This window comes from Topomyia yanbarensis, chromosome 2, assembly GCF_030247195.1.
Source record: "Topomyia yanbarensis strain Yona2022 chromosome 2, ASM3024719v1, whole genome shotgun sequence".
Taxonomy (NCBI): Eukaryota; Metazoa; Arthropoda; class Insecta; order Diptera; family Culicidae; genus Topomyia; species Topomyia yanbarensis.
Window position 1 is genome coordinate 405211819 of NC_080671.1, and position 26634 is coordinate 405238452.

The 26634-nt window shown below is 44.0% G+C and overlaps 3 protein-coding genes across 3 annotated transcripts in view; 1 reads left to right on the forward strand and 2 right to left on the reverse strand.

The window, feature by feature from the left end:
- Positions 1-26634, reverse strand: part of LOC131685016 (A disintegrin and metalloproteinase with thrombospondin motifs 9) — an 811665-nt gene that overhangs the window by 366990 nt on the left and 418041 nt on the right.
- Positions 8891-15542, reverse strand: LOC131685014 (vitellogenin-A1-like). The gene is made up of 3 exons (XM_058968343.1): positions 15432-15542; positions 10288-15366; positions 8891-10228 (listed from the first exon to the last, which is right to left on the reverse strand). Exons 1-3 carry the CDS (start codon positions 15460-15462, stop codon positions 9012-9014), a joined length of 6327 nt encoding a protein of 2108 aa, XP_058824326.1. The 5' UTR covers positions 15463-15542; the 3' UTR covers positions 8891-9011.
- LOC131685018 (E3 ubiquitin-protein ligase TRIM37-like) overlaps positions 16008-26634 on the forward strand; it is a 30599-nt gene continuing 19972 nt past the window's right edge. Inside the window, exon 1 of the mRNA XM_058968346.1 lies at positions 16008-17123. Within this exon, the coding sequence (XP_058824329.1) occupies positions 16237-17123 (887 nt within the window). The 5' untranslated portion in view covers positions 16008-16236. The remainder of the gene's footprint in view (positions 17124-26634) is intronic.

Below are 26634 nucleotides of genomic sequence, written 5' to 3' on the forward strand. Positions count from 1 at the left end.
GAATCTGCATGATATCTCGGCATGTTCCGCGTATAACCTACGCCGGGATAAACTAAAACGTTCCCTTGCGGGATGATCCGAACGTTCTTTCGCAGAAATGCTAAAGAAAGCTACGCCACCAACCTCAACAAACATCTATGCTCACTTGCCTCCTAACGAGGGCGAGGCTGATGACCCACAAGAGGGAACATCTACTAGGGTGCCTAGAAGTTATAGGAAGATGAGGAATATTTCCTCTCCTAAAGTTCCTTGTAAAGGCCAGAAGGTGTCCTTAGACGGGGCTCTGAAAGTGTCAGCTCTTGGAAGTGTTGCAACCAAGCCGAAGCAAGTAGCTCCTGGTCTCGGAGGATTAAACTCAGAGAAGGAGTTCCCAGCACTTCCCGGAACATCAAAAATCCCAAGTGTTCCTCTGTTTCAGTTCGAGAATAATCGCACCACTGAAATTATCAAACTCTCGTACATTGTGGACTGGATAATAAAAACTTTCAAAATAACTGATCCTATTAAAAGTCTGTTCTTAGCTCTTCTACTTACAGTAAAAACATTTTTAAAGCAGTTGACTGCGAAATGGCCTCTCCTTTCAGCGATTGTATCCTTCGATGGCTAACTCATCGAACGAGGTCACGGATTTGATCACACAGTGAATTGCAGAAGTATCATCCCAAAAATAGATTCTTTCAAATTTTTAACTTAACTTGGTTAACTTCCGATATAAACCTTAACTTCCACGATTTTAATACTATTCGCTTGGATCGAGATACCTCCTACGGAGGAGTACTTTTGGGGATCAAAAAGTGCTATTCCTTCTACAGAATTAACCTTCCCTCAATACCAGGCATTGAAATTGTCGCTTGTCATGTAACAATCAAAGGCAAAGATCTTTGCATAGCTTCCATATATATTCCCCCCAACACCGCGATTGCGCACCGCCGGCTACATGACATCATAGAATCCCTGCCTGCACCGCGACTTGTTTTAGGAGATTTTAACTCCCACGGTACGGAATGGGGTTGCCTTTATGATGATAACCGTTCTTCTTTAATTCACAATATTTGCGACAACTTCAATATGACAATTCTAAACACGGGTGAAATGACGCGGATCCCTCCCCCACCAGTGCGCCCAAGTGCATTAGATTTATCCCTATGCTCGACCTCGCTACAGTTGGATTGCGCGTGGAAGGGAATCCCTGATCCCCACGGTAGCGACCATCTGCCGATCGTAGTCTCGATCACCAACAGCTCAAGACCATTGGAATCAATCAATATTTCGTATGACCTCACACGAAATATCGATTGGAAGAGCTATGCGGCCGCGATATCCGACAACATCGAATCTACCCAAGAACTTCCTCCGGAGGAAGAGTACAGCTTTTTGGCTGGCTTGATTCTCGAATCAAGCTCAGACTGAGCCAGCACCCGGCGCGAACATACAAAAACGTTCTCCTAATCCCTGGTGGGATAAAGAGTGCTCAGACGTGTACGCGGAGAAGGCCGCCGCGTTTAAGACCTTTCGGAACGACGGGTTACCCGCTAGTTTTCGACAGTACGCGACGTTAGACAAGCGAATGAAGAGTTTGATGAAAGCCAAGAAAAGCGGTTATTGGCGCCGGTTCGTCGACGGATTAACGAGGGAAACATCGATGAGCACTCTTTGGGAAACAGCCCGACGTATGCGAAACCGAAACAGTACTAATGAGCGCGTGGAATATTCAAACCGTTGGATATTCGATTTCGCCAAGAAGGTTTGTCCGGATTCCGCCCCGGCACAGAAGATCTACCGCGCCGCGTCCCCTCACGATAACGCGAACGAAACACCTTTTTCGATGGTGGAGTTCTCATTTGCTCACGTGTCGTGTAACAATAAAGCTCCAGGGCCAGACAGAATCAAATTCAACTTGTTGAAGAATCTGCCAGACTCTGCCAAGAGACGCTTGTTGAACTTATTTAATAAGTTTCTTGAGGCTAACATTGTCCCACACGATTGCAGGCAAGTGAAGGTCATCGCCATCCAAAAACCAGGAAAACCAACCTCCGACCACAACTCGTATCGTCCGATCGCAACGCTATCCTGTATCCGGAAGTTGTTCGAGAAAATGATCCTATTCCGCCTCAAATGGCAAATGGCTTACTGTCAGATACACAATTTGGCTTTCGCAAAGGCAAAGGGACGAGCGATTGTCTTGCGTTGCTCTCAACCGAAATTCAAATGGCCTATGCTAGCAAAGAGCAGATGGCATCAGTGTTCCTAGATATTAAGGGGGCTTTTAATTCAGTTTCGATCAACATTCTTTCAGAGAAGCTGCACCAACATGGTCTTTCAGCGACTTTAAACAATTTTTTACTAAACTTGTTGTCGGAAAAGCACATGCATTTTTCGCATGGTGACTTATCGACATCACGATTTAGCTACATGGGCCTTCCCCAGGGCTCATGTCTAAGCCCCCTGTTATACAATTTCTATGTCAACGACATTGATGAATGTCTTGACAATTCCTGCACGTTAAGGCAACTTGTAGACGATGGCGTGGTGTCTGTTACGGGATCCAAAGCTGTCGATCTACAAGGACCATTACAGAATACCTTAGACAATTTGTCTGCTTGGGCTATTAAGCTAGGTATCGAATTTTCTACGGAGAAAACTGAGCTAGTTGTATTTTCTAGGAAGCGTGAACCAGCACAACTACAGCTTCTATTAATGGGTCAAACTATCGCTCAGGTCTTCACAGTAAAATATCTAGGGGTCTGGTTCGACTCGAAAGGTACTTGGGGATACCATATTCGGTATCTGAAACAGAAATGCCAGCAAAGGATAAACTTTCTTCGTACAATAACCGGAACATGGTGGGGTGCCCACCCAGGAGACCTAATTAGGTTGTATCAAACAACGATACTGTCGGTAATGGAATACGGATGCTTCTGCTTTCGCTCCGCCGCGAACCTACATTTCATCAAACTCGAAAGAATTCAGTATCTTTGTTTGCGTATCGCCTTAGGGTGCATGCAGTCGACCCATACGATGAGTCTCGAAGTGCTGTCGGGCGTTCTTCCGTTGAAAAATCGATTTTGGGAACTCTCATATCGATTGCTCATTCGATGCGAACCCGGTGGTGATTGAAAATTTCGAAAGGCTTGTTGAGCTCAATTCTCAGACCCGTTTCATGTCCCTGTACTTTGACTACATGGCGCAGAATATTAACCCTTCTTCTTACAATCCCAACCGTGTGCATTTCATAAATACTTCTGAATCTACTGTTTTCTTCGACACATCCATGAAAGACGAGATTAGTGGAATTCCGGACCACATACGCCCACAAGTGGTTCCAAACATTTTTATAATAAATTCCGAGAAGTCGACTGTTCTAAGATGTTTTATACTGACGGATCAAACCTCGAAGGGTCCACTGGCTTCGGTATTTTCAATCAAAAGTTCACCGCCTCCTACAAACTCAGTGACCCTGCTTCAGTATACGCCGCAGAACTAGCTGCCATTCAGTATACCCTTGGAGTCATTGAAACATTACCCGCAGGCCATTACTTCATCGTTTCGGATAGCCTCAGTTCCATTGACGCTATTCGCTCGATGAAACATGGAAAGCACCCCTCGTATTTTTTGGGGAAAATACGGGAGCTACTGAGTGCTTTATCTGACAACTCTTTCCAGATTACCTTGGTATGGGTCCCTTCTCATTGCTCCATTCCGGGCAATGAGAAGGCAGACTCCTTAGCTAAGGTGGGTGCTTTAGAAGGAGACGTTTACGAAAGACCAATTTGCTTCAGCGAATTTTTCAGTATTACTCATCAGAGAACCCTCGAAAGTTGGCAAACTTCGTGGAGCAGTGGGGAGCTAGGAAGGTGGCTACATTCGATAATCCCTAAGGTATCGACGAAACCTTGGTTCAAGGGGATGGATGTGGGTCGTGACTTCATTCGTGTGATGTCCCGACTCATGGCAAACCATTACACGCTGGATGCACATCTCCGGCGTATTGGGCTCGTGGATAGTGGTATCTGCGCTTGTGGCGACGGCTATCACGACATCGAGCACATTGTCTGGGCGTGCACCGAGTACAGTTCCGCCAGGTCTCGGCTAATGGATACCCTGCGGGCCCGAGGAAGACCAACCAACGTCCCGGTTTGAGATGTGCTGGCAAGCCGCGATGTCCTCTATATGTCACTTATACCTTTGTGAAAACCATAAATATACAAGTCTAACCGCCCCTTATCATTCCTTATCATTCTCAGAACCCTCTTCCACCTGTATCAAAGCATCTGTATCGAATGAGCCAACAAACACGGGACCTACAGCACGAACAAAACACGCTTAACTCGAAATGTAGCCGATCCACATCTGAGCCGTACTACGAAATCGTCTGGAAAACCCCTAATCTTACGAAAATAATATTATCCCCTTGTGTAGATATATATGATAGCCATAAAATCGCATTAGTTTCATTTAAAAAAAATCAATATGTAATCCCCTAGTTTTAAGCAATTTAAAATGTAAAACAAAACAAAATTGGTACCTTTAAGCACGGATTAACGTTGTCCAACGTTGTCTGCCGGCGAAGCAAGGAAACATGTGAGACCCCGTGATAGTATTTTTTTTTAATTTTATTTGCATTGCCCTGTCTCAACTCTTCTAACGTCACCGACGAGTCGGGAGCCTACCCGGCTATTTTAACGCTTGATTTTGACTCAGCGAGTACGAATAAGCTTATCCAGTTTTTTTTTCGAAATCCATTTTTTGTTAATGTTAGATAATGATTTTGTTTGTTGTTGTTAGATAATGTTCAGCCATTATCTAACAAAATGTTCCATTTTACTGAATAGAACGCTGACTCTTAAAACGCCAACAAACGTCCGAGCAAGCCAATCGCGTATTAAAACTATTAAAAACGCACTAAGTCGTTTAAAAACGTCTAAAAACATCTAGAAACGTCGAAAAGTCCTAAAACTTCCGAAACCGCCTAGAGCCGTCAAAAATCGTCAAAAACATTTAATACGTCAAATAACGTTTAAAATTGTTTAACACCGCCAAAAACGTCTAAAACCATCAAATTCGCCTAAAAATATCCAAAATCGCGTAAAAACGTAAAAAGTCTAAATCTTGTTAAACTTCTCAAATTTCCTAGCGTCTAAAATCGTCTAAAACGTCAAAAACATCTAAAACATCGGAAAACGCCACCAAACTTCTAAGAACGTCAAAAACGTATGCAACCGCTTAAAAATGCCCAAAACTTTAAAAGACGTCAGAAAACGTTTAATACGTCAAAAATCTTTTGAAATGTCAAAAAAAAAAATTAAGTGCAAAAAAAGTAAAAAATTTAGAAAGCACCAAACACATAGGCGTCAAAATAGTCTAAGATCGCCGAAAAATGCCAAAAACGTTAAAAATTTCTATAATATCTAGAAACGAAAAAAAGAACATCTGAAATGTCAAATAAAATCGTATATAAATGTCGAAGCACACCAAAAAACGACTGAAACGTCAGGGTATCAGTAGATCAGTAGATAATTATGAGCGGCCGAAAATAAAAGTCGCAAGGACAGAATATGCTTCGTAAAACCCGTTTGAAATAGATTAGAATATAAAAATCGAATATTGGCCGTCACGCTTACCATTCATCCACCGGCACCGTCCGAGTAGAAGAAGCGTTAAAAACGTCCTATGCCATATTCAAAATGTCCAATAGCGTGTAGAAGCGTCAAAAACGTATAATACGTCTGGAATTGTTTAAAAATATTTAAACGTCAAGATCGTCTACAAAACGTCAAGAACGCCTAAAATTCGAAATCAAAAATCGTCTAAAAAATGTTAAAAACGCCTAAAATTTTTGAAACCCGTTTTTAAACCTCTAAAATGTTTGAAAAAGTTAGAAAGATCAAAAACGTTTTAAACCATCGAAAAAAGTGTAAAAACATGTAAAAGCGTCTAAATGGGAACGGGATGGGAACATCTAACCGAAAACACCTTAAAAAGGTTGAAAATGTTTAGAAACGTCTAAGAACCTCTAAATCGTTTTAAGGCGTTAAAATGTGTTAAAAATCGTCTCAAAATGCCAGCAAACGTCTTATAACGACAATAATATCTAGAAACGTCTGAAGTCGTCTAAAACGTTTGAAAACGTGCAAAACATCCATTAAAACGAAAACTTTTAAAACATCTAATAACATCAAAACATATAACAATGTCAAAGTCAGCGAAAAGCCTTTAAACGTTCAAAACCGCCAAAAATGATCAAAATCATCTAAGAACGTCTAAAACACCGTAAACGTAAAAAAAGCCAAAAGCTCCAAAAAACATCGAAAAACGTCTAAAATCGTTAAAACTTCTGAAAATGCCTTAAAAACGTTTAGGAACGTAAATAACTTTTTAGTGGCATTTAACGGGGAAACAAATCGAAATGGTGAGTTAAGCGAAAGCAGTTATGTGGAAATATTCGACCCCAGGGGCAGGATTCAAATCTACAAGCCTTGGGACTTTGGCCCAGTGTACAAACCGTTATGCTATCTCTGGGCTACCACTGCCTCTAAAGGGACCATTCATAAATTACGTAACGCAAAAATTGCCCAAAATTGACCCCCCTCCCCTCCCCCTATGTAACAAATTGTCACAAATTTTTCCATCCCAAATTTTTCCAAACCACAAAAATTTCAAGAAGTGCCAAAAATATCCAAAAAACATCTAAAACATCGAATAATGTCTAAAAAGTAAAATGGTCCAAAAATCGCTTTTGAACGTTTAGACACATTCAAAAGTTCGAAAACGACGAAAAGTTTCAAAAACAGCTAAAAACATTTTAAAACTTCAAAAAACGTCAAGAACATCTAAAAACGTCATAGACGTCCGAGAACAATTTAAGGGGAGGGTAAGCCTAATTCGATAAAATTAATACATATTTAAAAAAATGTTTTGGCGATACAAGCAATACTCTGTATGTAACGATCTCATTTTTAGTTAGTGGAAATTGGTAAGCGAGGAATAAAAATACAAAATGTTTAATATCTCCGCCGTTCGTGAACGGATTGTGACAATATACAACTTGTTTGAAAGGTATTTTACAGGCTTTCTAGTTTTGTGCTGCACTGCTTTTTTCGAAAGTTATTTGCTTTAAACACTTTGTGTTTTGACCAAATCATCCATATCTCAGAAAGTAAACAACACATCGAAAAACAAAGAAATAATAGTGTCAAATGGCAACGTTAGGCCTTTCATTTGAAACTAATTCGTTAAGATCGGTTCAGCGGTTGCTGAGATAATTACACGACATTAGTGCACATACATACATACCCACACACACATACAGACATTGTCCCAATTCGTCGAGCTGAGTCGATTGGTATATGAGACTCGGCCCTCCGGGCCTCGGAAAAAGTTTGAGCGAATTCTATACATTTCTTTTGTAAGAAATGTAAAAAATCTTTGCACAAAAAAGCAGTAAAATTTACGTGCAGAATACTTCCCTTTCCTGCAACAATGAAAAACAACTGCAACAAAGCAAAACTGCATCTGCCTGCAAACAATGCACCACATGCACTTCTGATTAGCAGCAATTTCGCGGAATTGGCTGATAATTACGGGCAGCCGGCGCCTGCAGTTGCATTATTGCAACGGCCGACAGCTAGACCGTGCCTGACCGATCCGCACACGAGGAGCAAGTAATCCTCATCATAAACTGTCACCCGACAGATTGAGACTGCATTTCGCCCGACCAAAGCACGTTTCTGTCTGTAAATACGGAAGACACACCGCGACCGACCGACCCTTCAATTAACATGCACAGTCGGCTCGTAAAGTTCCAGTGAAATGTTTGCCGTCGTTCGATGGGGAAATGCAAAAAAATCGAGTAAGGATCGCGACGAGGAAATGAGGAACAAAGCTGATTTCGGGACACCTCTGCTCGATTAGTGTCACGCAAGATGACTACTTGTTATAATATTTATATAATGGCGACGTACGCGATTTCCTGGAAATTCTGCGCTTCGAGCTGTCAAATTTGGTGTTGATTAAAACTGACGGCTCGTGTTTGTTGGAAGCGAACGGAAACAAAATTCCGGAGGCGTTTGCAAGCACTTTACCCTGTTACACCTCATTAAAATGTGCTGCTGTCCATAATATTCATACACCCTAGCTCTAAATTCCTCAAGTTATTCCTCGCCGGCATGCAACTTCCTTCTACGGGTTCGAACAACTTTATTTATAGATAATGGTCATCATTTACCAGCTCTCATAGCTCGATTCAAAGTCAATAAATTCACTACTCGTTACGGTCCGGATCTGTACGTAGTGTGCATGACTGTCAGCCACGGAGTACGCACTATGCAACTGCTACCACCTTTCGCTCATAGCTAATTTGCATATACATACATACACAACCAGCCATTTAGTCTCCGATAGGAGTCGCGCAATGCACCGATCAATGCCAAGTCACTGCTCGTTTCGCCAAAGACCACACTAAAGAGGGAAATTGTATCTCTCTATCTATCGCTGGCAAGCGGGCTCCTGCTCTTCGGAACCAATCACTACCACCACCGCCACCACCCGCAATCAATTTGCATGCTTGACCTTTTTCATCAATTCCCCTTCGCCATTGGACCATGCAACAGTAGGTATTGCCGCCACTGCTCAAGAGCCTTTCTATCAAGATTTAGACATCACCGCAGGAAGTATTGAGCTTAATTAAGACATTCTCATTAGAATAAATTTCCCATTCACTCGCGGAGCGTGTGTGATTTATCTGTATACTCATCGGAAATAATGAGTGCCTGCCTGGTCGGGGAGCGGTTCTTTCGAGGCTTAACATACCCCCCAACTGCCCCATTAGTTTTGGGTTACTGCCACCATCGGTTCCGGAACGGTGAAAGAGGAAGAACAGAGAACAGATTGATAAATTGCCAAAATTTGCTTTATTCACATGGTTCGTAATCTACAGTTTGTCCATTTCCTTTGCTTTTCTTTCTTCTTTAGTCTTTGTGTTGTCATTCCCCGTCTCGATCAGCACTTGATCTTCACTTGGAGTGGTAGCAGTCCTTGGGGATGTTGAACTTGACCGTCTTGGACACCGAACGGGAGCTCAGGTCCGGATTGGCGCCCTTAGAGATTTGGTTCTTGTACATCTTAGCAGCCGGATCGTCACGGTTTCGGCAATGTACGTCGAAGTACTTCGGACTCTTCTCGGAAGCCTTGCACTGGGACCGACAGACCGGCAGGGGGCGCATGGTGAAACAGATCTGGTCACCCTGTTCGAGGATCTGATGTTGGTGCTGGATTGCGCACTGTTTCACGGTTTGACGCTGTTCGTGGGGTTTGTATTCTTTCTCTTCCGACGAGCTGGAGCTGGAGTTGGAGTCGGAGTTGGACTCAGACGATGATGAGGAAGACGACGAGGAAGATGACGAGGATGAGGACGAGGAGGAGGAGGAAGAAGACGATGAGCTATCATCGTTGACGTAGTGGTTGTAGTAGCGATAACGCTTGCGACCGGCTTCCTGTTCGCTGATGATGTTTCCGTAGTAGTATTCGCGCTTGGCGCATTCCTGCTTCGACTGCTGCTGGTAGGCAATGTTGTAAGCCTTGGCTGGTCCTGAGCAGTTCTGGCCGGTAATGGCATAGGAAGCGGCGAAATATTCCGGCTTATTCATGTAGCACTGGTTGGGTGCAACGGCATCATCGTAGCTTTCGCCATTGTTGGTTCCGCACAGACCGACGAAGTTGTCGTAGTACGACTGGTCAGCGTAGATACGGGCGCGGTAGCCATCGAACACAATCTTGATGTCGTCATCACGGATGCTGATCTCCAACTCCTTGCCAGGCAGAGCGTAGGCACGGAACAGAGGCTGGTCGTTCTGATCATTGGTGTACATCTCAACGGCGTACTTCTCGTGGATCTGCTGGGGCTTTCCGTTGAGGTAGACCTGCGGCAGTTCGGAACCGTTCGGGATGATGTCGATGTTGTAGTCGTTCTGCTTGTACTGTCCTAGCACAACCTTGAAGTATAGCTCATTCTTAGCTCCCGAGCGGGCCAGGATGGTAATCTGTTCGTCCTCATTGAATCCATTCTTGAAGCGGTACTCGCTGTCGGCGTTCTGGAAGTGCGACTGTTGAGCGTAGTATTCGTAGTCTGGCTTCACAGTGTGCAGCACAGCGTGCCAGCATTCTCCCATTTCGTAGTCGTAGGTGTACCCATCGAAGGTATCAATGGAGTTGCTAGAAACAGCGCAGGAAGCTAAGAAATACAAAGAATCAGTTAGTACCAATCCACAAGCAGATCTTCCCATAACTTACGTTGATAGTTTCCGCGGTAGGCATAGCTGGCAAGACGTTCATAGTAGTCCATATCCGGGTGCATGGCAGCGAAGTACCGAGCGTAGTAGTTCTCGATCGGATAGTTTTCAATTTCAAAGGCATACTCTGGAGCGTAGAACGAAGCATTGAAGTAATCTCCGTAGGGAGCCATCTCGAAGTTGAACTGGTACTGGTTGCTCTTGCCCTTGTAGGAATAGTTTGGCGAGAAGTACGGGTAGGTCTTGTATTGGAAGTAGTCAGCTAGGCGATAGGTCCAATTCCTGGCATGCGAATCGACATTCTTGAACTCGAAGTTGAACTGATACTGGTCCAGGTAGCTAGCCTGCCGGGTAGCGTTCTGGCATTCTTGCAGGTGATAGTAGCCGCGATCCATCTGTTCCTTGCACTGTTGGCCGACGTTCGAGATGCGCAGATAGTGACGGTACTCATCCGACTGCTGCATTTTACCCTTCATCGTGATCTGAGCTCCTCCCTGGCAACGCTCACCGTAGGACAGTTCGTAGCGCATCGAAGAGCTATCGTCGTAGTTCAAAGCGTTAAGGAAGTTCAATTTTGGTACATTCGGGAATTCATTCTGGGCGGAGAAGCACATCTGGAACTGTTTGCCCTGGTATGGCGTTCCGAAGAAACTGTTCGACTGACTGTACGGACTGCCCGAGAAGAAGAACAAGTAGCGAGACTTCTCATCGACTGGACTATCGGCGTAAGCAGCGGTGAAGACGTATTCGCTCTTCTGTTGATGTCCCTCAAAAGTAAATCCAAAGTCGTAAACTGCTGCATCACTGTTTCTGATTCCGGCGGCTGCGTTCTTAATGAACTGTTCCTGGCGACGCTGGCTACCTGCCGTGAACACGATTGGTTGAGCGTAGTTGTTTTCGTTATAGTATCCAGAATATGCGTGGCGTCCCTTCGAGTGTTTAGCATCGGATTCCTGGTAGTCCTCGCTGAAATCTCCCCGCTTGTATTGAGCTACGAACTTCATCGTCTTGGCAGGGCTACGCTGTGAATCGTAGTACACATTGAACTGGTGGTAGTGGTAGGTCTGCGTAGCGAATGGATACAACAGAGCCGAGGCGTAATCGTGTTCCTGAATCATTTCATAGAAACGTCCAAAGTTGAAGAAATCGCTATCGTACTTGGCATGCAGGCGCAGAGCAACACCAGTCATCTTATCTCCCACGGTTTGTTCGTAAGTCTTCGTCGTTTGTTCCTCATCGTGAACGATTCTTGCGTTCGGGCTTTCAGCAATTGGTCGAATGTCAGTGATGTCCTTGTATCCAGTGTATGGCCATGAGCTCAAATGGACTAGCAGTTGATCTTCCTTAGGTTCGAGGAATTCAAACTCAAACTCGTATTTGTCATTATCGAAGTCCAGATCGAAATCAATGCTCAACGGAAGGTACGCCTGGAACTTCTTCTGGTAACCAGCGATGTAACGCTGATGATCGAACGGAGTCACGAATCCAACCTTAGCGTCTACCAACCGATGGTAAACCATGTTGATATCAACGGATCCGTTGGCAGTACGTGGGAAGTGGATGTAGTCGTCATTTTCGTTTTCCGGATGACCAGCTGGCTTCTGGTGGACAGATGGATGAGTCTTGACGGTAGCTTCCGTTTCAAACTTCACAACGGTTGGTGTCTTCAGACTGTACACGAACGGGTAGCCAGATGCCAACGGGAAAGCCAAGGTAACGGCTTGCTGTTGGTAGAACTTGGTCATATTGAAAGTCCATCCATCCTCCAGATCTGCTGCGAACTCCTTGAACTGACGTGGGATATTTTCAATGCTCTGGTTGTTGAATGCGTAGAAGTACTCCGAATCGAACAATTTCGCCTGCAGCTGTCCCTCCAGCTCTTGGGCGTCTTCAGCGTCAATGTTCAACAGCTTGGCGATACGAGTGGTGGACCACTTTTGCGGTTCCTTCTCGCTGTACTTGTTCTGCCCATTGCCGGCCTGTTGGTAGTAATCGTTCTGTGGCCCACCATGGTATTTGGCGTACTGCTCGAAGTATTCGCTCTTCTTATTCGGGAACTGTTTGTAATACTTGTAGTAGTAGTCGGCCGATTTGCGATCATCTTGAATGCTAGCGGTATCGTACTGTTTGTCCATGAGATCGAAGAAACTCTCCATGCTCGAGACCAGATAGTAGTAGGTGCTGTACCGTTTCAGACCTCCAAAGTTCTGACGGAGCTGATAGAACATTCCATTCGGCACGGTATGATCATCGGAGCCAATCTGTCCAAGGTACATACGGTAGGACATTTCCAAATTTTCAAACGCATAGTCACGAATGTACGACGAAGAGTACTGCATGCTGAAGTCTTCTGGGTTCAGTAGTTTCACGGCGGCCTTGGCATTTTCGGAGAAATCGTAATCATTGTCATACTCATCGGCATCAGCAGCAGATTCCAGGGCGGACTTAACGGCAGCACGAACGTACTGGCTAGGGTCCTGGTGTGTGTACTCGGCCATACGTTGGAGCATCTCTGCCGGTGGGTTCGTACGCATCAGCATGTGGACGGCGGCGCAACGAATTTCATGAACATCTCCGGCATTTTGGTAGACCTTGTACAGCACAGAACGGGCCAGTTTTGGGTAATTTTCAGTCAAACGGTCCATTGCGGCAACCATAGCCAAACGCTGGAAGTCACTGACGCGGATCTTTCCTTCCATGTACGGTTCCATAGCGTTCAAGATTTCCGGATGACCGAGATTTCCGAGAGCACGGACGTACACCTGAATGTTGATGCTGTTTCCTTCGTTGACAGCTTGCCGCAGTTGATGGGCGAGCCATGGGACGATCTTGTGGGCAACGATTTTGTAGTCAGAATCAGCCAGACGACCGAAGCTGTTAACCGGGTAGTAGTTGTACGCCGATCGGTTGTTAACTTGGGCATTGTTCACGAAGTTGGTGAAAGACATCAGCGCAGTGGTGTTAAGGTCATCTTGACTCTGGACGGCATTGGAGGTAGCGAGCAGGAAGAATTCGTGCATGAGAGCTTCCGTTGGGTAACGGATTGAGTGTTGGAGCGTAGCGATCACGCTAGCGGCTTCCGCACCACGGAGCTTCTTTTCTTCGACGTATTCCTTGATAACCTTGAACGCTGGTGGAGTACCGGCATCAGCCAAAGCATCTCGATAGGTGTTCCATGCATCAACGCGCTTGCTGAATTTCTGGCTGTTGTTGTCTCCCTCCTTGCGTTCCTTTTGGGAAACGAAGTACTTCTGGGTGGCGTCGTAGATATCCTGATGATCCATGGTACGCAGAACGCGAGCCAAGATATTGAATTTGTTCAGGGTGTTGGCCTTCGGGAGGTTGGATGGGTTCTGCAGGTCATCGGCGATTTCCTGGACCAGTTTGCTAACCGTACGTTGTCCGTCGACGTTGCGAGCGTTCTGAACGTTGGAGCCCTTGTATCCGGTGTAGTACGGCAGTAGGGGAGCTTGAGGAGCATCCTTGAAGTTCTGTGGGGCAGGCTGGTAGTAGGCTTCCTCGCTGCTCAGCGAATCGGACTCCGATGATGAAGAAGACGATGAGGAAGACGAAGAAGATGAGGAAGAGGATGATGACGATGATGAAGAGGAAGATGAAGAAGATGACGAAGAATTATTATTGTTCTTGCCATTTCCGCCTTCATTTGATTCCGACGAGCTGGACGAAGAAGACTTCGAATCGTCGGAGCTGCTTGAATCGGATGAGGTATCGTTGTTGCGGCTCAAACGGTACTGGTCCATCTTGTAGGCTTGGTAGTATTTCTTTTCCTTCTCGGCATTCAGATCACGACGCTGGCGGCTAACGGTATTTTTCTTCTGTTCCTTGTTTTTGGCTTGTTCAGCTGGACTGATTTTAGGGTTTTCCTTCGATTCCGAGCTGGAGCTGGAAGAGTCGGACGAGTTGGATGACGACTCGGATGAGGAAGAAGATGAGTCCGAGGATGACGAGGACGACGACGATGACGAGGACGACGATGACGAGGACGACGATGAGGAAGAGGAAGATGTTTCATTTCCTGGACGAACTTGGTTCTTCTTATCGCTGGGCATGTTATAGCTGTAGACCAGATCGACAAACACCTGGCGATCATCAGCTGGGCCTTCCGGAGTTTTTTCGTATGCGGATATTTTATTGAGCGATATGTTGACCTGTGAGTACACCATAGCCTTCTCTTGGTTGACCAGAGATGGAGCAATCACAACCTTGTTGGTGGTGCTGGATGATTGGATGGTGTAGTTGTACCAGTTGCCGGAGAGGAACGTGCGGGATACGGAAGACTTCGAGGCAACATTGCCCATCTGGTTGGTATTTGGCTTAAAGTCGCTCTCACCACTGAAACCGAAGTGGTAACCCATGCGTTGTTCGCAGTTATCGAAGTTCTGGGTCTTCATGACTTCAAAGTAGTACTGACCTTCTTCACGGTACTGTGGCTTTGGAGCCCAGTCCGGATTGGCTTGAGCGATATATTCCGGAACGGCGTTGACATCGTACAGGGTTTCACAGTTGCCGGTTACGGTGGGTTCCATGACCTTGTAGACTCCAGTGAAGGAGTTGTTCTCCGGGAACTGGTTGTACTTTGAGTTCATCTTGTTGCTTCCATAGGTATCTAGCTGGAACTGGCTGGCCCATGCTTTCAGGATGTTGGCTTCATTGTTGGGAATGGTTTGTTCGACGTATAGACCCTTAATGACTCCCTTGTGGTAGCGGATACCGAATGGCTTGGAACTCATCGGCAGGGGTTTGTATTTCAGGTCTTGCTCTCGCAGCTCGGTGCGGTATCCTTGAGGCAGACGCTCATTCAGAACGGCGTACTCCGCGCGCTCGACATGGACAACCACGTACTGTGGATCCTTCGGGCGCATCACAAGGCGTGCGCGGGACACAATTCCGGTCCACTGGTCATCAAGATCGTTCAACGCTGTCATCGTTTTGGAAGTAACATTGTAGACGTATTCGCGGTTCGGTTCCCAGGCACCATACTCGTAACCCGTTTTGTTCTCCGGCCGGTTGTAGGCGAACTCGCTTTGGTAATCGTACTGGTAGGCAGCACTGATCCCCACTGTGAATTTTTTTGGAATAGATCAATTAGTTCAGTTCGGTGAAACCGAAAAAGGATGTACTTACCAAAAGCGAGGAAGAATAATTTCGCAAACATTCTCGCTCTCGTCGCTTACACCGTTTCTCTTGACAGTTGTTCACTGGTGAAATGAAGAACTCAAGTGTGAAGGTTGCAACTCCGGAACCATATTTTATATGCAATATTTTGCTGAATCGGCACCTGAACGGATCTTTCGAGGCTGATAGCAAATTCATTCATGATGGAAAACAGATGCACAGATTGTCGCGGCCAATGACCACTAGCGATAAGGATTCTCGTGGTTGACGACAACCGGATTACGGTTATTAATTGATAACACTCACAACAGTGTAACAGATGAAAAGCTGATTAAAACTGCAACAAAGATGCATCGATCATTCATTCAGGATGTGTGCTAGAAGAAATGTACAACCATCAGCTATTTTCGGAACACGTTCATGTTTCCTTTCACTACATGATCACCTCGACGCACTTGCGCCGTGCTGGCGTTTGTTGGCTTGGTATCGACGAATTTTCCAAAAATAGAATCCCGCTCCGAGAGCGAAGAAAATGCCTCACCCATTTGTCACTAATACTGAGCTGAGGTTCAGAGTGCGGTTAGTTTTCCCGTGGATCGAACGCGAAAAAGATCAATTTTCGGCGTGATTTGTGCTAAAATTTCCAGAGCGCGTTTCCATTCGTTGATAAGTAGGTTAAAGGTACAATCAGTTTGTCGACCTCGTCACGCGCAGCTGTGCAATCACTTCACTCGACAGTGACCCCGATGTGAGAATTTAATCGCGATCGCGATCGTGGCTGCTGTTTACAAACTGTCGGTGCTGAGATTGCAAGATGGCCGCTGAATTATCACAACAAAGGCAGCAACAGCTGCTGCAGGAGTTGAGCGAGAGCTTAGAGTGTCAGATCTGTTTGAAGACAACGGATGATCCGCATCTGTGTCCGAAGTGTTCCAAATTTTTCTGCTATGGCTGCATCCGCGACTGGTTGCAAAAGTCCGGGAAGGATGCCTGTCCGAACTGTTTGGGCACGGTGTGTTTGGCGGAATTTGTGAAGTTTCGGTGGGCTGATGGAATCGAATCGATCAGAAATTTAGTTTCGAAACCCGGTACGTTGCCGGTTCCGGCAACAGCAAAAACTTTGGAAGCAGCCCTCCGGAAGACACAGGAAACGTTTAAAATTACGTCCGAACGGATCGGTCAATCTTTGACCGATCGAAAGGAAGCCCTGAAAAAAGCTCGCGACGGATTGATCAAATCGATTAACATTCTTGTACAGCAGGAATTCCGCGAGATCAATCAACAGTACAACGGTAAGTTAGCCGAAGTGGACGCTTGGAGTACGATTCTGTCCAAGGAACTGGACAAGGTGGAGGTTAGTTTGTATTCGATTCAGGAAAACAGCACCAAAGAGTGTTCACCTGAAACGGAACAACAGCTGGAGCTGCAGTGTCAGGTCGTTGCCAAGAAGTTGGAAATTCTGGCACCGAACGTTCCGGAGCATCGGTTCAGCTGTAAATTGATGCCTGGCCCGGTGTCGTGGCGGTTTACGGTGAGAAACTTTGGTCAAGCGCGCACCGCTAATCAGGTGCAGTACTCGGATCTGGTTCGGGACGATTTGGGGAACACCTGGCGGTTGGAGATTCATCCGAATGGGTTTGACGATGCACGAAACGTCAGTCTGAGCGTGTTTTTGCAACTTTACGATGGATTGGAAGGAAGGTAATGATTGGTTTTTGGGATATAAAAAGCCGGTTTAGGAGGTCAAAGCTGAAGTGAATGTGGAGCATGCGTATTCCTAAAATGTTTAATTTATTGATACTGTGGACCAGCCTTGGATAGTAGACAGCGCTTTATGCTACCAGATGATTACCCTTTCAGTCAAAATTTACTAATTTACTTTGGCTTTTTATAGTTATCTCGATTTGAACATACATAGCCTGTTAAAGTATTTTTAGTTTCGTTACATTCAGCATGAAAAACAAAATTAAATTTGTATTTTCAAACTATTGAAGTGATAAGTTTTACTAACTTTCGCCGAATACATTTTTGGGATATTTGAGATTTAGAAAGATTTCATTTGAAATGAGAGTCGATTGTAGAAGTAAATACTGAACATCCGTATTTTACCAACCAAAATCAAATCGTGGGGGCATTTTATATTTGGGCATGACTTTCTCAGTCTTGTATATTTATCAAACGACTTTTTTTTATTGATTTACGTTTCCACAATTTTTGGTGGCATTTTTTAAAGGAAAACTACGTTAATTCTTTATTTAGTTACTTGTTATTGGATTTATAGTGTCGAATGTGAATTTACGTATCTGTCTGTCTCTATTACCATGAATATTTTATCCCGCGTTGGGACGTTTGGTTTGTATTTTTCCTTGGCTATACAATTTTTGAAATCATTCAGAAAAACCTGTTTTAATCCACCGGTGAAATTGTGCCTTTCTCAATCATGAACACGAGAATTTTTTAATTGCTTTATATTGTTGCTGAAAGTTCCCAGTCATCCTTAAACGCTGTTGGTTGTGTGAACGCTTTAGCTATAATTTATTATTCACCGTTAATATTTTTAATATAATTGAATAGAATAAACTCACAATTTTTCAGTCTATCTTCACCAATATTCTCAACCGATCGTATGGAATTAGGGTTAGGTTAGCTGTAGACATTACATTAGGCATTAAATTAAACAAATGTAGAGAAATAAATTCCACTTACTTCTAAATAATTCAAATTAAATTCACTTTCAAACTATGGAACTAGGATTAATTTAGCTTTAAGTATGGTTAGTTTAGTTGAAATTTTAACACCGTTCTGCTCACGTGCGCTTGCCATTAATATTCTTTCCTCTGCCAATCTATCTGTCAACCTCTCTACCTTATTTCGATGACCAAGGTAAACTTCACTCTCCATGATCGGTGATCTCTGTCGACGAGGGATACTCGCCGTCACATTCCCCCGCCCGTAAACCATTATTGTCCTCTTGATCTGGTCCTTCTTCTGCCACGACGTCGAACACTGCAAGTTTAACGGCAGGGCGTCGTACGACTCCGCTTGTGGTTCGTATCCACGCTTGTCGAATTCTCCCATCCGATCCTACTGCTACTTTTACCACTCTTCCTCGGATCCACTGGTTCTTTACTGCCCCATCCACAATCAACACCAAATCTCCTACTGCCACTTCCTTAACATCCTCGAACCATTTCGATCGCCTTGAGATTACCGGCAAGTATTCTTTGAGCCATCTCCTCCAGAATCTGTCCGTTATATGTTGCGCGAGTTTCCAGCTACTTCTTAAACCCGTTTTGTAGTCAATTGGTGATACTGGCAGCTGCTTTACTCCGTTCGAGCTTCCTAACAGAAAATGATTGGGTGTCAATGCTTCTTCATCTGCCGATTGTAACGGGATGTACGTCAAAGGTCGTGTATTAATCATTGCTTCTGCTTCAATAATCACGGTCTCCAGGGTCTCGTCGTCGGGTTTTCGAGAGGCTTCCAAGATCGTCCCAATCGCCACTTTAACTGAACGAACCATTCGTTCCCATACTCCGCCCATATGTGGGGCCCCAGGTGGGTTGAAGTTCCACCGCGTAGTGGTATTTGTGAAAACTGATGACAATGTTTCGGTACGTTCCTGTATCTCTTTCTGCAACTGCTTATTTGCCCCTTGAAAATTCGTCCCGTTGTCGCTAAATATTTCTGCTGGTGCCCCTCTTCGTGATACGAAGCGTCTGATAGCCATCACGCAGGAGTCCGTTGAGAGACTGTGCACAACTTCCATATGAATCGCTCGGATGGTCAAACACGTGAATAGAGCGATCCAACGTTTAACGTTACTTCGACCTACTTTCACTAAGCTTGGGCCGAAATAATCGAGGCCGACATATGTAAACGGTCGCACGAACGGAGTTAAGCGAGCCTTAGGTAAAGGCGCCATGGGCGGCGAGTGAGGAACGACTGTATTAATCTTGCACCATGCGCAGCTACGTGAGACTTTTGAAACCAATGACCGGAGTTTGAATATTTCGAACCTTTGTCTCATCTCGTTGACAATAGTCTCCCGGTTGGCGTGACGGAAGCGACGATGGAACCAGTCTATAATCAGCAAGGTGATTTTATGTTCACGCGGAAGGATTGCTGGATACTTAGTTTCGTATGGAACCCACGGTACAATGACCCGTCCCCGTTTGCGAATAATTCCGTATTCATCCATAAAGGGCCACCGCTTGTACAGTGCACTCGATTTTGATACCGTAGGGTGCTGTGCTTGAGGCGACCCACGCGTTCTCTCCAGCGCCTTTATCTCGGTTTGAAAAAAATCTAGTTGCGCCTGTTTCCACAAGGATCTTTCAGCGCTCACTAGCTCTTGCTGTGTAAGTAAACCTCGTTCAGATGGTTCCCCCGACCGTGCACTTCTCAGGTTATTGATAAAACGATGAACAAACGCTTGTGTTCGCAGAAGTTTTTCCCATCGACTGAATCGATCTACATCCACCAGCGCCGGATCGAGTATGTGATGTAAATTGCAGGTTCGAAGCTCTTCCTTCGTCGTGACTAATGGCCCTGGCAATTGTGGCCAGGTTGATTCAGGTTGTAGCGCGAATCCTGTTACGAGGAACCATCTTGTGTCTGCTTTTATCTCGGGACCAGATCCCCACTTTGTCGCATCGTCCGCTATATTCATTTTACTGGGCACCCACCTCCACTCTTGTAAGTCAGTCGTTGTAAGGATTTCCCCTACTCGAAAACCGATGTACTGGTTATATTTGCGAGGGTCTGCACGTAGCCAAGCCAATACTGTTAGTGAGTCGGTCCAAAGAAATCGTTTCGTCACGGGCACAGAATGCATTAATTGGACATTTTGCAAAAGTTTAGATCGCAGAACGGCTGCTTGGAGTTCAAGTCGTGGAATAGTTAGCATTTTCAACGGAGCAACTTTTGATTTTGCAGCTACTAGCGTCATTGATGGACCCTAACAACCCTCGATCCGAAAATAAACTGCACACGAATAAGCTGACTCACTGGCATCTACGAAGACATGAATTTGTAGAGAAGCATAGGTTTCTGACGTTGCTTCAGTAAAGTAACAACGCTGTATACGTAGTGTATTTAACAGAGGGAGTAGTTCCACCCATTTCCGCCAACGTTGGAAGAGTTCTGCATTTATATAATCATCCCAATCAGCACCGGAGGCCCAAATATCCTGCATAAGTATTCTTCCGTGTATCAGAAAAAAGGATATGAGTCCTAGTGGATCAAACAGGTTCATTACTACACGTAGAACATCTCGTTTGGTCGGAATATACGTGGGCTCCAGGATATGCCGCAAACCCTCACTCATGTTGAGATTGAATGTGAATTCGTCGCTACTTGAAATCCAGTGAACACCCAAAACGGACTCCGTACCTTCTCCTTTTTCTAAATCGAGGGCTTTATGCTCGTCCTCCGCTTCAGCACCGACTCGCCTTGTTATTTCAACTTTGTTTGACGTGAAGTTTCTTAATTCGAACCCACCTTTGGCATGAATCATTTTAACCTCGCGCCCCAACTGAATCGCTTCCTGAACTGTTCCGAAACTATCCAGATAATCATCCACGTAATGATGACCAGTGGCGTAGCTAGAAATTTTGTTTGGAGGGGGTTTTGACGAAAATTTTAGATTTTTCAAAAATGTTGGCGGGTCTATTGATGACATTTAATCTGTAGGCCGCGATCGCCCGGGTACTACCGTGTTCTGCAGTAATAGCGAAACGGGATGGTGTGAGCGGGCATGGGCGTTATAACACTACCGTAGGCAGAGCTAAATACCTGTCGCAGGTGTCAGTTATGTTGGGTGGCCGACTACGAGACAGGTTAGGTCAAGTTCAAAGAGTGACCTAAAAACACCACTTTACTAACAATCAAGCAGAAAAGGATGAGCTGAAATTCGCAACTTCGAAACCGTAGCATTGGAAGAGCTTTGATAGACGGGCAGAAGGTGTGGGAATGCGGGGATCGAGCGACGGCACAAGAGCTGGGCAAAATGCGCCAATGCGTGATCAAGTGGCAGGCGATCAGCGAAAGAATGTGTGTAGTGCGGATCAAAGGCCATTTCTTCGACTAGAGCATTATCAATGTGCACTGACCTCACGAAGCCGAGAAAGATGCATTTTACGCACAGCTGGAGCTATGGCGGAATGTTAAGCTCGTCATTGGTGACATAAACATCCTGATAGGCCGGGGCATTGTATAAACCGGTTATCGCACAGGATAGTCTGTACACCTTATAAATAATGTGCAGAAATTCTCACGATTGATAAGTATATTATGACGAACACCTAAATAGCGAAGCGCGCAGTCGACGACAGATTCCGGATCTACCTAAGATACATGAAAAAATAGGACGGTTGAACCGCACGGCAATGATCAGCTGTCATGTGAGCTACTCAAACACAGAGTAGAGGAATTGGCTAGAGTACTCCACTGGGTGCTTTTGAAGATCTGGAAGGAGGAGATTTTACCGAAGTATATGATGTAGGGAGTAGTATGTCCCATCTATAAAAATGGTGTTAAGCGGGATTTTTGCAACTAATTACCGATTACTCACATTACTGAACTGCCCTTGTATGCAAAGGTGATGTAAATGCCATCGAGTAATTTTTCAGGAAATCAATTTTCAAATCTTGCATGGTGCGGGTAAAAGCATGCTTTCGCCACTTTGCTTTTCGCATTTCAACAGGTTATTTTTTATTTTAATTGGAAGTCGTTTGCACTGAAAGAAGCGAATTTTCGTAGTGAACTTAAAAATGCGAAAAAGTTAAATTTGACCAAGGTGGCGTTGAAGTCACTTTTGCATACTAGGGTAAATGTCACTTACAAGGTTTTCTCCCAAATTCTTTGTTGCCGCCTATAACCGTTAGTAAGGGAATTCGTAGTGCAATATGGCCTATAATGCACAAACACGGGTTGCATCCATATCTTCAACCAAGCTATTTGCAATAACATTCTTGAAAACTTGGCTGAAGACAATAAATTTGATTGGAATTAGCAATGCATCCAACTGGAAAAATTAATCAACAAAATTATGCTGCTAAATACTGAACCACCAAAAGCTGATGGTTTCCAAATTATGCAATCTTGGCGCCGTTCAATGTACACCATAAATAGCGAAAAACGTGTAATTTTTTTATTACCAATCTTAGCTAAGGGCAATTTATATAAGTTATAACCCAAAAAAATCAAATGCATATAAAACCCGATTCTGACCTGTTAGAGACAAGCGTAAAACGCAATTTTTCATCAGTTTCTATGCAGGCGTTTTCATTGAGCTATTTTGGTTGATATTTACATGATTTATCAACTATAGGACTAAATATTAGTTACAAGATCTAATTCTCACAATTTACAAAAAGTCCCCAAAACGTTTAAAACATCAAATTCTCAATGTAATGAACCGATAATAAACTTCCAAAATTATTATTTGAATATTTAATAAACTAGTCAGCATCAAACTTTTTTTTTCTTTAATTCAAATATTTTGGTTTGGAGGGGGTTTTAACCCCCAAAACCCCCCCTTGGCTACGCCACTGATGATGACGAATGATTGCATCTGCTGCATGGGGATGTTCTTCTGAGAACTCTTGGGCATTTACATTTTTTACGTATTGGGCAGAGCATGGGGAACATGATGACCCAAACGTCGCCACGTTCATTATGAACACTTGTGGATCTTGTTCAGGATAATCTCGCCAGATGAAACGTTGGTACTGGCGATCTGCTTCTCTTATTCTTATGCGATGGAACATTTCTTTAATGTCTCCTGTCAATGCATAACGATACAAGCGAAAGTTGAAAAGTACTGCGGGCAAGGAGGTTGTCATGTCCGGACCTTTCATCAGAGCAGAATTTAATGAAATGCCCTCTACCTTGGCCGCGGCATCCCATATCATGCGTATCTTTGCCGGTTTTTTCGGATTAATGACAACCCCTAGTGGCAAATACCACGTTTTATCAGGTTCGGTTGTAGTCAACTCATTGTAGGGTGGACGAGCCCTTATTCATCTCATTAGTCAGGATGTCACACTATTTCGTTGATAACTCGACTTAGAGCGAAAGGATTGCGCTCAAATAGATATCATCATCTTTGCTTCGTTTCTAAGAAGCAGTACAGTTAACATTTTTGTCTGGAAAATGTAAAATGCTCACGCTTGAGCGAAGCAAAAAGTTGACTACAACGTACCCTTATTCATCTCACCATTTGAGCTAATGCGTTGAATAGAGATAGCAGATACTGCTCTAACTAATGTGTTCAAATGGGTGGGATGAATAGAGGTGCTAAGATGAATTAGGGAGCAGTAACCCTACGAGGCTAACGTAGCATATCCTTTGATTTGATATTCGCGAATTTGCTGTCGAACTCTATCATACAAGGGTACGTCTTTGTTTAATCTTTTTTCTAATAAGCAAAGACGCCTGTACGCCATTCCATAGCTGTTGGGAAAAGATTTATCGTCGGTTTTCCAAATAAGACCCGTCTCATATCCTCCTGATGAAACTCGTTTGGTTGTAGTCTCCAAGATGGTTCTAGCTCGCTTATCATCTTCAGATTCTAGTAGTTTCGATTGGCAGGTAGTTATCGCGTTATCAACTGCAAAGAAGTCTCGAACCAGCTCATTTAATTCTAAATCTCTATCTGTCCAGCCTCCGACATGGAATCCGCACATAGCTTGTAATTGTTCATTCCGACAGTTTCCATACACACTCCATCCTAAGCGGCATTTCGCAGCTATCGGCTCATCCCACCTTCACGGACTTTTAATGGCACGGTGAGTTTCAAGTTGTCAAGGCCAATCAAGAGTTTTGGTTCCACTTCGTAGTAGTCATTCAGAGGAAGTCCACGCAGATGCGGATATTTTTTCGATAAATGCCGATAGTACATTGTTTGCCGTGGCAGAAACAGATTTTCAACTGTACGAGCTCCTGACAACTTGAAGCGCCTGGTGGGCCCAGCAATCTCCACACGAACTCTTTTAGAACGAGGTTCATTCCTTTTAACGTCACACGTCCACTGTAGGCTCAAAGGTTCTATGGGCCCATCAATTTCAAGTTGCTCAGCTATCGCAGCTTCCAGCAGCGTCAACTGCGATCCTTCATCAATGAAGGCAAAAATTTCGATTTGTTTTGTTTTACCGTATAGTGTTACTGGAATGATCCTCAGAAATGGGCCGTCACACTTTATTTATTAAAAGCTTTCAAATGTATACATTACAATTTTATTATGCATGACTTGACAACTATATACAAGAAAAGAAATCATTATTCGAGTTCTAAAATTTTGTAAAAGAAAAAAAACAGTCCCAAAAAGTCGATTTTCATAAAAAAAAACTTTTTCGAGATAACATAAAATCTCGACGTGTCATACATTTTAAAGATGTTTGGCATCAAAAATAAGAATTCGATTTCTGAAACTTCATGGGTCCCCCATTAAAAAAAAATTTGAGCTCCGGCTTATATTGAAATTTCATATGTGACCGGGCGGTTTAGTTTATATTTCCGGAACCATATAAGCGATCCGTACGAAATTTTATAGACATCTGTGGGTATATTATAGCTATCATTTGGGACTAAGTTTGTGAAAATCCCAACCATTTCCGGGAAACTGATGTGAGTTCGTTAATTTTGAAAAATGGCCGCTTTTCCCGGGCACTTCCGGAACCGTCTATGGTGGTCAATGTAGTCAACGAAAGTTTGTTTGTTTGTTGAAGTTGTTTGAGAGACATTTTAGCGAAATTTTTACCTTTTTTACTTTTATCGGAGTATCGGTTTGAATCGCAATTTGCTATGTGATCGCCACAACCCGTAACTCCGGAACCGGAAGTAACAGATCGGGATGAAATTCAAATGCCATTTACGGGGGCGCAACACCTTTCATTTGAGACTAAGTTTGGTTGAATCGGTCTAGCCATCTCCGAGAAGCCGATGTGAATGTTATTCTGAATTTAGATACTTCCACCGGGGCTTCCGGAACCGATGATGGTGGCCAATGTGACCAAAGAGACTTTGAATGGATGTTAGTGACCTAATACTACAAATCGAAGTAGTTGTGATTACATTTTGGAAAATTTTTCACCTTTGTATATTCATTGCAGATTTTATTAAAATCGACATTTTCTGCGTGATCGTTCACATCTCCCTGTAATTCCGGAGCCGGAAGTCAGATCCATTAGAAATTCAATAGCAGCCTATGGGAACGTTGTACCTTTCATTTGAGACTAAGTTTGTCAAAATCGGTTCAGCCATCTCTGAGAAAAAATGAGTGACATTTTTGGTCACATACACACACAGACGCACATACATACACACATACATACACACGCACAGACATTTGCCGAACTCGACGAACTGAATCGAATGGTATATATCACTCGGCCCTCCAAGACTTCGTTGAAATGTCGGTTTTCAGAGCAATTGCAATATTGAGAAAGGCGAAAAGGAGGGGATGAATATATAAAATGAACTGTGCAATTGAGTTTCTACAAGCACTACATTTTTCATGGGTACTCTTTTGATTCCTACTTAACGGTGAGATCGTGAGCACAAAGTGTAAAAGGGAATCTTCAGGAATGGTGAGCTATAGCTGAACTGTATGTTACCGGTGTGCGTCTGAACAGGGCCGTCGAGAGTCGTGTCGGGCCCCAAGGCTTGTAATACTGGCGGACCCTTTAAAACCTAAGCCCTCTAGGTCATCATGAATTTGTACCTCTTCAGCTATGAGAAACTCGTGGTCCGTGGTTTCCATTAGTCGCCGGTTGACTCATTGCCACATCCACAGATAGCATGCCAGACAGGTGATTTTCGACAGCTTCTTATTCCGTGGTATCCAAATCGGCTTAATATCCACAGTTACGTGTTTTTTTTTTTTTTGAATTTGCTGTGAGAATATGTAGGACCCGACAACAATGGATGAACTGAACTGATTTGATTTCTTTATTTCGCATATTACACTAGTTTACAAATTTTGAGTTAATTGCATAAAGTTTAGAAAAAAGGTGTTTTCTAAGTCAATTTTGGGTCGCTGAGCACAAAAATCCTATCCAGGGCAGGGTCCGCTAAAATCAAAAAATTTCCATTTCGCTCAATGTGCTATAGCATCAACATTTTCCATCCGATGTTAGCGATATTAGGCTTAAAATTAACGTAAACATATTATTTGTCATCTTACATTCTAAAAGGTCCAAAAAAATTG